General features: G+C 39.5%; 1 protein-coding gene across 1 annotated transcript in view; it reads left to right on the forward strand.

Annotated features, from left to right (window-relative positions):
* LOC119884028 (microtubule-associated protein 4) overlaps window positions 1-9,020 on the forward strand; it is a 19,568-nt gene extending 10,548 nt beyond the window's left edge. Inside the window, exons 2-7 of the mRNA XM_038694502.1 lie at window positions 1,949-2,008; window positions 4,806-4,898; window positions 6,829-6,910; window positions 6,994-7,103; window positions 7,283-7,472; window positions 8,630-9,020. Coding sequence (XP_038550430.1) covers window positions 1,949-2,008; window positions 4,806-4,898; window positions 6,829-6,910; window positions 6,994-7,103; window positions 7,283-7,472; window positions 8,630-8,634 — 540 coding nt within the window. The 3' untranslated portion in view covers window positions 8,635-9,020. The remainder of the gene's footprint in view (window positions 1-1,948; window positions 2,009-4,805; window positions 4,899-6,828; window positions 6,911-6,993; window positions 7,104-7,282; window positions 7,473-8,629) is intronic.
* Window positions 9,021-12,927: the final 3,907 nt, after the last annotated feature.

Raw genomic sequence — 12,927 nt, forward strand, 5'->3', positions numbered from 1 at the left:
TTCACTGACTGATCCTGTGCATGCTTTCTATATTCCACTGTTATAAAGGTACATATCATGTCATGGACTGACATGGCTCAGACACCTGTGTGACAGTTTGTTTGGGGAAAGGTTTGCCTGCTTTATGCTTGGCTAGCCTGGCTCTCTTCAACATTAGGAATTATACCTGGCAACACATAAAGATTAGTAATTAGCACCTATCTTGTTGATTTTCATTTAACAGTGTTGGTAGATTTATTTTTGAATGTTGGAGTGAGTCAGGCTAGCTGTGTATATATATTTATATATATATATATCCCAGCTCCAGCTTTGTAGTAAATGTACAGACATGAGAATGATATTAATCTAATCATCTAACTCTCAGAAGGAAAGATCTTCCAAAATCTTTACAATTTAAAAATTATGATACATTTTAATTATTTAGCAAATTACTTACAGTACATACATACAGTGCATACATACAGTACAAAAAGTTATTGTTTTCCATGCATTTAGTTATATGAAAGTGATATCGATCTTCTCATCAAATACTCACACCAAGAACAACAAATGAAAACAAATAAACAACACAAACTAACTAAGAAGATACAAAGTCTTCAGAGGTGCTGGCATGCATATATATATATATATACCCCTAACCTTGGAGGTGTTTTCTGTGTTTCCAGTCCACGCAAACTGAATAAAACAATATATGTCGATGACTTAACATTTTCCATTCAACAGGAGCTTATTGGTCTTCCAACCTTTCCATCCTCAGTATTTAGGAATTTGACTGGTGTTTTTCTGAACAATAGTACTTACTCCAGTAATGTGATATTTGATGTTGTTTTTCTGGTTTTGTAATTATCCTTTTACCCTTCTTTGTGCTAACATTTGATAGTGTCTTTCACTAACATATAAACTGTATTTTATTGGTACTAACCTACTGTAATTCATTGATATGTTTTGAAAACATCTGCTCCAGTTTACAGTTTATTGAATGGTTTCCATTATCCATCTGATACAGTACATCTGATTTGCAGTTACACATATCTGGGAGGGTGATAAACCCTCGTGAGGAGGTTAGGTTCACAGGATAAGTTGGAAAACCGTCAGTTTCTCTCTGACTCCTCCCCTCCTGCAGAGCCTGAGGCGGCTGTCTGACACACCGTTTCATTTCCTCATTCATTCTGTCGATATCAAAGAACATATCTGAATGCATGTACATCTTTAAAAACTTTAAAATCCCGGTTAGATAGGCTAGTTTTTTACCCAAACATGATCTTGAACATGACCGCTTCATGATTAATCTGTCATCGATGTAAGGACAGATCTCCGCACATCGTGGATTTAGCTAGCACTAACCAGCTTAACTTTTCCAGCAGTTGGGGAATCAAAAGACAGACTTTTCTTTGTCCTGAGAAGCTGACACACTGTAACTGACACATACATTTACTGGCAGAATATTTTCCTCCACTTGCATTCACTGTCACTTTCTGGCCCTCGGACAATCAAGCACTCGCTATGCACACGTCCCGATCCCTTACAGGAGTTACGCTGCTCTTATAACAGCACCTTTCACGTAGATGTTCTGTGAAGAACCAGGAGAGGAACCTAGATCATTAAACTATATGCTACTTAGCATATAGTTTAATGATCATGGGAAATTTTAGCAGTGGCGGTCATAATTCAGCAGAGGCACAACGCCACTTCTGAATGAATATAGGGGAAACACTGTCAACATTTGCCTTGTGAATTTGATCCATGCTGTTATATTCTATACAATAATATGCTTCTCTTTTGAATTACTGTAACAACCTATACACTCATTTGATTGGCCCAGCTACTAACCCATTTATTCAGTACCCCCTCAATTGTCTCCACCCCGCCACCTGCTCTTTGACCTTATTGTGCTGTGGCATGTGGTTTGTTGGAGGTTGTACTGACTAGGGGTTGCTTGTCTCCCCAGGTCTCCTCCACTCCAAACAACAAGACTTCCGATCCCTCCACCCCTGCTGCCAAGACCAGAGTGAGTCCCTACCATCTACACCCTTACACTAGAGAGTGCATTGGGATTTGGATCCCGCGGGACCCAGTGCAAATCTCGCGGGAGCTGGCGATATAAACTTTGCTGCAGGCAGGAGTGGGTGGTCAAAATGAAAATTTTAGAATATGGTTCCTTTATGTGTGAGTGAATGATCACACTGTCTTGAAATAACTGCTGGTTTATTAAAAACAATCATGCATGAACAAATCGACATTAAACAATTCCTACGCAGCTTGATAATAACATGGTAATAGTGGGGTAATACTTTGATAATAAAGAGGTAATAATTACTACCATGCAATTGCCAAAGTAATAACCAAGTAATAGCTTGGTAGTAACTGGGGGTGTATCTGGGTAATATTAGAGTGCAATGTATGTAACAGGGTAATAAGGGGTCAAAATAATGGGGAAACACATTTAAAGAGTGCAATGCTTACGAAAATGTTACATGTGTAAACCACATGTGAACGCTCAACATGTGAACAGTGCACTGGTGTTCATCACCTTAAAGGGATACTTCTGCAGAGAGTTATTTGACATTTGAACTCAACTGCCAAACAAACACACATCTCCTTTCAGTGCCCATCAGACGCTCTGCTCCCCAAATTCATGCAACCTGTACTACTCTGAGCTACTACTCTACGCTGAAATATGGCAGAATCCACAGCGTCTGCTGGCCAAGGGCAAGTTAACCTCAGCAAGGTGGCAGGTTTTGTGCAGTACTCTAGAAGAACAGAGTAAAAAAACTAGCAAGTTATTTGAAATAGTTTTTACAAAAATACAGTGAGTCAGGAAGTACAGGGGAGACTTATTTTTCTCCAGAGCTGAAGTCGATGGTAACTTCTGGGCTAACCCCCCTTCACTCTTTCAACAGTTGGCAAGCTACACATGGGTGCTCCGCTTTAGTCTTGAAAAGCTGCGGTCTTTATTCACCGGTCATTGTAACTTAAACTGTACATTTACTAAACAAGACATATTGCTGATCTGTTTCTCTCTACCGAACGGGTACCCATTCACACACACTCACTCCACCACATACACACACTGACCTCTGTGGTAAAGCTGACAAAGCTAACCAGTTGGGATCAGACATCACAAACATGACAACAAACAAGACAGTGCTGACCCATCGTTTGTGTGAAACAGCAACACTAACGTTACTCGCCTGTCCAGTAGAAACAGAGCGACCTCCACATCGGTTTTCGTTCTTTTCAAATCTTGGAGGTTTATCCAGCATTGAAACACCTCACCGATGTTACCACCCCATGCATGGTCATATAACTACTTACACAATTTGTACTCTCCTAGAGTCCCATACTGAATCCAGCATGTTCCGTGTTTACAACTTTCTCTCTCCCACTGCTCCCATGCCTGAGCAGGAGTGCCCCCATCATCTTTTATGCTCGCTTTGCTTGTTCACCTGAAACTTCAAATAAAAAAGTTTGTACTGTTACTCTTCAAATAATGTCAGTGTTGTCCTATGACGCCAGATAGTGTATGCCATGTTGTGTTTTGGGGTATTTTTTTGGGTCTTTTTTTCTTGTCTGTTTTTATTTTCAAAAATGCCGAAGGATTTGAATGAATGGTTTGACATTTTTACAGTACACTACCCTGCAGAGAATTATATTCAATATTTGTTGGCAAAACACAAATGGATACTTTGCCTGGTTGCTGTTTTTGCATCAGAGACACTTGCCTCTAACAGTGACCGAGATGTGGATCTTGGACACAGATATTCATCTTGCTGGTTTATGCTTCAGATCTTCAGATCTGATCGTTTAATTAGTACTTTTTGTATTTATGGTGTCCCTTTTGAACCCGAGATGATTTTATTTGTTTGTTCATTCATTCATTTATGTTTTCCTTCTTTTTCACTTTGGCTATGTTTGTTGTCTTTGTGATATAACCCTTGCTGTGAAATTATTTACCCTGCTTGTAGACATAGGTGAAAGTCGAAATATCAAAGAGATGGCATTCAACACATGCCACATTATTGATTTTGGTCATCATTCAATATTAAGGTCCAGTGGGCCAAAATCCATGTCTCTTGAGTTTTGCTTTAAGAAAATCCAGGGATCCTGGCAAACCATACTCGGAATTTGCAGTTCAGTAATTTTTCTTAGAAATGTGGGACTGGCTGCGGGGCAAAACAACAGGCTAATGAGTGTTGTTTTTTAGAATGTACCACTTGAAGTAAAAGGAACATGTTTTGTCTTCCACATCTTGTTGTCTGCTTAGAAGAGCATGTGTTAACCACTTTAACACACAATCACTGATTGTCCTGTGAAATATTCTTTTGCATGTGCTCTAGCTCCTCTTCCAGTGCTTGTCCTGTGTTTGACCGTTTTTGGTTAATACTGTTTATGGAAGCACTCTGTTGTTACTCAGTTGGTATCCTCGTCCTTTGGTACAGCATTTACTTTTCTAAGAATTCAAAAACATTTCCTAAAAGAATCTGTCCAATTAGCAGTACCCTCATTTGAACCATTATGATTTTGTTGCATAATATCCCAAAACCATTTTTACAGTGCCATGTTCTGATTAAGTTTTCACATAATGCAGCCAATCACTCAACTCATTTGATTTGAATGACAGAATCTCTTCCATACTAACAGAGCAAGGCTCCTCTGTTTCCTGTTAACTCAAGCTGCCAGCTGATCTGCTCTTCTCTGCTGCCCTTTTCTGTCTGCCTGTCATACTTTTCTTTTTTCTTTCTTTCTTTTCCCTCTCTGTCTCCTCACCTCCTTGCTTGTCTGTGTGTCTGCCTGCCTGTCTTTAGGTTCAGATAGTGCACAAAAAGCTGGACTTCAGCCATGTCACGTCCCGCTGTGGCTCCAAGGACAATATCAAACATGTCCCTGGAGGTGGCAATGTAAGTACTGCTGGCGCTGGAGGCAGTCTCTAGTTAGGGTGGATGCATATCACATTTTCTGCTAATTTTGCCTCATTCTGGCTGTCTGGCTCAATTGGGAACCTCCTTTTTATCCCAGCCACAAAAATACCTAATTTGTCACAAAGGGATGGAAGATGAATTTGTGGTCTTGGTATGTACATTTGGCTCACCATGGCTAGATGCATAGTAAATCGCTTACACCTGATTAGAGTGTATTTATGCAGAAGCGGACATAGTTCTTAAAACTTAATCACAATGATATAGGATGATCCTTATTTGAAAAGGACTCAAGATTGGATACTTACTGGTAAGAAATCAAATTAGTCTGGCTACAGGATACAGTACATTGGAATCAGTCTGGAATCAAATCTAGTGTTATTCCTAATTTAATCTCTGCACACAGATTTTAGAATCCATCAGGGCGAGAAGCGTCAACTACAACAATACAGAAAGCAATTTTTTTCCAAATATCAAACATTTACATGAACAGGTTATCATTTTCAGTGTAATTAAGAATAAATGCACCGTAATTGGCACATTTACGGCTCATTTAGGATTGATTTTACTTAAAATGAACTGACCACAGGTCCTTCTGCCCACCCTTCTAAATGTTGTTCCCATCTGCTCCAAACACCTGCAGCACTATCATACTCCATCCTTGGGCTGCTATACTGGAAATGGTCAAGTAGAGGCATTAAATAAAGCTATAGGCTAGACCGGTCACACATATCACAATGTCAGCAACTGTTTAGTTTTAATACCAAAGAAACCTGTAATCTCATATAACAAATCCATAGGATTAATTTCCTTGTGGACCCTGAAATATGCCATTTGGTACACATCATCAATTTAAACAGTTGTCGTGAAAATGCTCTTAAGCTTACAGAAATCTTAATTATTGCCAGAACATATGTAACATTAAAATGGAACTCCAACAGTTGGAATGTGGATTGTACATATCCCTATATATATTGATGCAGCATGATCTTATAAAATACATTACTATATAATTATATCATGTAATTATGTTTTGTCATGCTACTCAATTGTCTTTACTTTGTCTTGTCCATTTTTTTGATTACATTAGGTGCTCGGTACATTGTTATGTTGTTGTTTACATGTAAATGTAAAACAATAATGCAATCAAATGTACAACACATGTAAAAGTATGTTCCAAAGCATGTTCCACATAATACAAACAAATACTGTCCTATGCTAGTTGCACCGATATTCAAATTTTACTGGTGTGTTTCCTCAATCTAAAATGATCAAATATTTGTGTTTATATTATAAAATCGTGTCATTAGTATTTTAACTGCCAGACATCCTCTAATGAGGGAGAGCTCTAATGTCAATCAGGCAATCAGAACTAATCTAGTTCGTTTTCTAATAAAATTTTAGTCCACGTACTGTTGTTTTTCAAATATGATTGATCTCATCACACAGGTCACCGGTTCTTAAAATCCATCAGTGCCAGCTACTGTCAGACTAATCAGGATGATTCCTTGTGATCCTGAACAAACACTCTCATCATGTGACACCGGTCTAAGAACTGCCTTCTCCCATCTTCCAATTATAGCTTGTCTCAATTTATTTGCATTAATGGAGCATCCTTTACCAGCCTAACAAAACAAAAAGGCACCTTCAGTAACAATTAAACAGGGCAAAGCAGGGAATGAAGCATGGGTAGATAGTCCAGCATTTGCTGTGTTGTATCCTTTTTCCCAAATACTCATTGTTTTGTACTGAATGTTATCCTTTTTTAAATGCACCGGGTGCATCATAATGGATGAGAGTGATTTTCTAAAGTGGATAGAGTGGACGCTGAAGTATAGATGCATTGTACTGGATGCGGCATCTTTATGAGTTAGTATAAAGAGGCTACATTATGATCTCTCCTCTTCTTTAGGTGCAGATCCTAAATAAGAAGGTTGATTTGAGCAAGGTGACATCCAAATGTGGCTCCAAGGACAACATCAAACATAAGCCAGGTGGATCTTAAAACTTCGATTCTACTCCCTTCAAACGCTACTTTATCCTATGCTGGTCTCATACTAACCTTCTTTTACCTCAGGTGGAGGTGATGTGAAGATTGAGTCCCATAAGCTAAACATTAAAGCTAAGTCTAAGATTGGATCCCTGGATAACGTGGGGCCAGGCAACGGACAGACCAACGGACACAAGGTCAAACTTTAACACAGTCATTAACATCATCAGTTGATAGACAGTTAACTTCTCCTATTCTGCTGACTCATTGTGCTTTTACTGGTGGACACCACTACATGGCGTGGTAGCACTATAAAAAAAACATAGTGTTCTTTGTGTGTGTGTCCCTGCCCTTGTGTTTCTATATTTGGCTACAGGAGGAGAAAACAGAGGAGAAGACATCTTCACCCCCAAGTGGTGCTCCGACAACAGGACCAGCAGGCGTTGCTAAGGCAACAGCACCAGGAGGAACTAAGGAGAATGGAGTGAAGGACCCCACACCTACTCCTTTTGGGGGTGACGGCCTGAGGGAGCCCCTTAGCATAGACAAACGCATCACTGAGACAAGTAGGTGCAAACAAATACAAACAATCAGTTTTAAAAGCAATGAAGTGCTTTAGCCAACTGTCCATTTGCGAAGCCCTCCTTTTTGTTGCTACACTTATCAATCTTTCCATTCTTGCACATATGTAGCTTAGAATTTTAAGCATGGCAGTTTTACCAATCAAAATTCGTAGCAATTTTTCTAAACAATGGGTCCTTGATTTTAGAAAAATTTATAGCCGGCAATCATGGATTTGGTTGGCTGAAATGGCAACTGTTGTTTGCAATAGGTTAAAGCTCTATGAGTTAGTTGAAAACTGACTTTTTAATGTGTAAAGCTCTGTTGTTTTTTTTAATGACGATGACGAAGTTCTCAAGTACGGCAACCTGTGGACTGAAAAGTTAAAAAGTGCCAAAAAATTTAGTTGCTGGAATGGCCACTTGAGGCTGGCCACATAAACCCCCATGTTAAAGGATATTTCGGTATTTTTAAACCTGGGTCCTATTTTCACATATTTTGATTTCAAGATGGTGAAGGCCAAGGCCATAAATAATATATTTAGCTCCTTTTTGAAATAACACTAGATTGCTACTGCAGTAAGCTAGTTAGCTAAGCACGGTACAATCCATTCCATACTCTTTTGCTCTCTAGTTTTTGCTTTAACATGTAGAAATCCAAAACTTGACAGGCCTGACATGCCTAGTTATGGTTGCTAAGCTATGACTTGACAATCGCTGCTCAGGGGTTTAGTAATCTTTCAATTACAGAGATAATGGACAGTAAATGAGTAAATATCGTGCGTGCAACGCAAGGATTTGTGTGTATAAGTGTTCTCTGCTATGTGTCTGATGGAGTGGAGTGGTAAAAATAGCACACACTTTGCAGCTAAATGAAATTATGGAACCTACAAAGTAAAGATTAGCCTGTCTTAATGGATAAATTCCACTGCAGCAGGCCTCTAGATTTTCTGACTTCAGAGGGATGACTTCTACCACCCAGTGCGGTTGCCAAGCTCGGCCTAATTGATGGATGGTTGTAGTGTTAATGCAATAAAAAACCAGGAATGTTTAATTTGGCCCATAATTCATATTAATTTGCCCCAGACAGTGAGAGCATATTAGCTAGAGTCCAGCTACTGCTGCGGTCCAAGCATCACGTTTCTCACTTTTTCTCTCCACAGATTGAGTCCCAGTGACGTGTAGAGTTTGGACACGCATGGCGCAGGCCGACTTGCCAATCAACCGACCAACCAACCTACCACGGCGCAGTCACTTCCCTCTTCCCTTCATCTCGCCCACCGCAGTACTGAACTGACCAATTGTCTCTCAGTGTTTCTCTGAGGTCCGCCTGCCAGCTTCCTGCTACCAACCCTGATCTTTGACCTCTTTACGCCCTCTGGTTGCCCTTTGGCCCTGCCCACCACAGCACTTGCTGTTTGTCTGTGTTTCTCTGTGTGGGGATCCACCAGCTTCTCTACTGATAAAATTCCCTTGTAATCACTGATTTAGAGGATTTCAATCCCATATTTAATAACCTTAAACGCAATAAACCCACTATCGTAGTCAATGCTGTATGGATATTGAGCATAGCCAATTTTTTCACAGAATATTTCCACCTATGAGTACAATTACTGTTTTATCACGTGTCCTTATAGCGCAAAGACCCTGCTTCAGAACTCAGTTTCTAAGGCTAATCTATGGTCTCTATTATAAGCTTTTACAATTCAAAACCACTTTGATCTTCCAACCTTGTTAGCAGACCTATGCCCTACCTCATTCCCAGTCCTGGTCCATTTAGCTCCAGACCACACTAACCAGCTGAGGGCCTGCTACTGGCCAGCAGCAGGGCAAATACTGTCAAGTCTGCTTCAGATCAACACGTTCCAGCCTCCCAGCCAGCTAGCCAGCCATTATTTTCAAATAGACAGTATCTACAGCACTGCACATTATCTAATTAAAGGTAATTCTACAACTCACTCATCAATCATTATTTCCCATTAGATCTCTTGGTATCATTGCACCAGTTTGTCTCCACCAAATGTATTACAATACTGCTTCTTTATCTCTGGACTTGATGCTCACAATTAACAGTGATCAATGCAGAGGACAAGGACTTATATAGAGTAGAGGGGATACAGTTTGGAATAGATCTAAAGATATCAGTACAGAGAAGTCAGAAACTATTAGGATGTTAGACAATTCGTGTTCAATAAAAGAAGAATTTATCGAGAGTACTTGCAGATGACTTTATGTGGTTAGTGCATGATAATCATCAAGAAAGGTAGGCGTAAAGTGATGGGAGAGCTCTGTTGTTTCACTGGGTGGTCTTGGCTCAAAAAATTATTTGCATCTAACAGGTATTTGATCTCGAAGTTAAGATCACAGCATTTGACTCTGAAGTAGTGAGCCAATCTGAAGGAGGGATTAAAATCAATTTATTGCGGAAGAATCGTCATGATCAGTGGTTTTGCTCATGCTGGCAAAGTAAAACTGTGACATTGCTTTGACAAGCTAATTTCCACCATTGACCAATGTCAAGCCATCTTATATGCGCTGTGCTTTGAGGGATCGGAGAGCTGTCCAAAATGTAGGAAGCTACGGTAGTATTATGAACTACCTCTGTTTAGAGTATAAACAGCTCCACAAAAGAGGAATAGTTCTAAAGTAATAATTATGAGACTTTTGAATAAATGGTCTGAACATATTTTCCCATTAGCAACTGTGCTAACAAGCTTGCTTGATTAGCAGGCTTGCTCTCTTCAGTAAGTGAATGAAATGACAGTCCTAGAACGAAATATCTTTTTTGGGACTGACTTGCACTAGTTTTCAATCTTGAATCTACTTCGCCAAGCAACTAAAACTACATAGTATATCGAGGCACGGATGAATTTCACCATACCATTTTGTGGTATGATCGGGCCTTAAGACAATATTCGTATAGACTTAGTAACCCTTGACCTTTTAAATAAGCTCACATATGTGACCCTTTGCATGGCAAAAGGAACTAAATCCTTTAGTATAAATTTTCTGTTTAAGACTGTTTCTGCCACAGAACATGCAACCCTGCTCTCCTGCACCATAACCCTTTGGTTCCCACACTGTCTAATCGCTTGATCCAGTAACCCCCCATTTAATCTTCAGTCCCACTCATACACCTATAGACACTCCTGTGAGGATCCTCAGCAGTCACCCTGAGCTGTGTCTAGTATTTACAGTTCATATGTGGCTATTAGGGACAGACAGATCCTTCCTTCTCTCACACATGTAGCATTTCCTGGTCATGTGGAGAGTGGGTGGGGCTACATAGCCACATCCTAGTTTAAGTCCTCCCACTAGGCGGTACATCTTTGAATCTTCTATGCCCTTTTTGACCAAATTAGCTTTGGTTCTTGAACCAGTTCTGTTCAAGATTCTTGGAACACTAATGCTATCTAGCAAAGTAGCCCAACCAGTTTTGAGCAGAACATTATAATCCAGGATGCGTCATCAATGGAGGGCTATTGGAATATGACACGCCCATTTTTGTTCGCACTTCAGGTCAAGGAAAACCTGATATTTTTTGGTTCCTGCTCCACCTTTCGGGTTGCGAACCAGTTTATTTTTGGTCGAAATTCTCCAAACGGTTCAAAATTCAGTGCGCGAACCAGAACGGAGCTAGTTCCATGTTGGTGGAAAAGGCCTATCTGTGAGACCTGCTAACTTTCTTCACACACAAACACTCTTACACGTAAGCACAGATATTGATAGGAAAGCACACATGCTTGTTGGTGTGGATGTACACACACACACACACTCAGAACAGAAATCAGCACACAAACAGTATATTCACAAACACAAATCAGCACGCTAAAATAAAAACGGTATGCTGTTCAGCTTCATAGAAGAATTTCTCTGTGCTAGAATGAAACCAACTCTTATTGTGCTTTGGTGGTCTATGCTAATATTTTTAAAACAAGGATGAGCTGTGTGTGTGCGTTGGTCCTGTCATAGTCAGTGTCGGACAGTTTCATCATAGGCTCAGCTCATCCTGCCTCCTTCTCGTCTATCCTCTTCCTGTGTTTCATTCCAACTCTTTGACAGCAATACAGTGATCTTAGTTGGGAACGCGATGTACACACAGAGAGATGGACAGAGACAGAGAAGAGCCATAGAAGTTAACCGGTAGTTAAGAGAGGAGTGAGTTCACTTGCAGGAAGAACTGTAAAGGGAATAATGTTACATTCATGGCACGTCTGAAGTTGGCATTTTCTTTGCAACTTTTTATTGATTTACTAATGTACTTAATAGAGACTAGTAGATTCAACATACTAAGAGCTATTACCAAGCCACTTTAGGTGACTACTGTAGTACTATAGTAGAAAATTATCAAGATGTTCAGAGTTTCAAGTTATCTAGTGTCTCTGGCATATAGTTTACTTAACATCTGTAGTGTAAATAGATGGAAGTAAATTGCTTTTAATTGCTTTTTTTTAAAACATTTTGTTCTGCATTTTCTTGTTCTTTGTTTTGTATAGGATATCACTGGAAGTTATTACAAAAGGTTTATTTATTAAAAACGTGTTTTACTAAACTCGACAGCATGAACTGCCCAGCTCCAAAATGCCATGAATGCAGCAGTATTTCAGCAAGGCAGAAGTTGTCTTTATAATGAAAAATCTCTAGTTGTAAAATAGAGAACCACATTTTAAGCGATAACAACACCTAAAATTGTAGGGAACATTTTTTGTATTATTCTAGGGAATCATCTAAATTCAGTTTTGGCATTTTAGATTCTATTAAAACACTGTGAAATTACTTTGATTTACAGACCATAAGCATTCTTATGTGTCACACCAGTATAATGAGTAGAAGCAGCCATCTTAATGGAGATCTATCTACTCACTGTCTATGCATTGTGCATTAAAGGCTGGGAGGGTCATCGCTGAAACTATGAAGGATTAGTGACGTGTTTGTAGGGTGTTGTCGTACTTGTCAGATGTGTGAAGTGTTACTACTGCATCCATCCTGTAGAGAGTGCTGCTTAGCCTCTGGAACACTGATAGTCTGGCTCTGAGACTCATCAAAGGCTGAGTGAGAAACCTTACATCATTAGAGAAGCTTCTGTGGAGTTACATCCTGCTGTCATTTAATAAGCTTTGATGGCCACTCTATACTATTGTGTCTGGAATACTAAAAATCATGTTAATTATGTACAGCTCCCCTTAAAACCCCAAAGTCTTGTGCTCTTTGAACACAGTCTTGGTCATTTATTGAAGCACTGACGTGATATAAAAGTTGCTTTATTGTATATTGGTAAAACATTGTCAACTGTGTACTGTACATCTGTGCTTTTGGGAGCAAAACAGTCTTGGTAGTTAGAGACAGTTATGATAATCAAAGAGCAAGTGATCAAATAGTCAAACAAAAAAGACTAGACTAAAACTAAAAACACCATATAAGCATTTTAATATTGTACTCTTCCCTCCAAATCATTCCCATG

This window comes from Micropterus salmoides, unplaced genomic scaffold (assembly GCF_014851395.1).
Source record: "Micropterus salmoides isolate LMB-PRFRI ecotype aquatic unplaced genomic scaffold, ASM1485139v1 Ms_hic_scaffold_31, whole genome shotgun sequence".
NCBI lineage: Eukaryota > Metazoa > Chordata > Actinopteri > Centrarchiformes > Centrarchidae > Micropterus > Micropterus salmoides.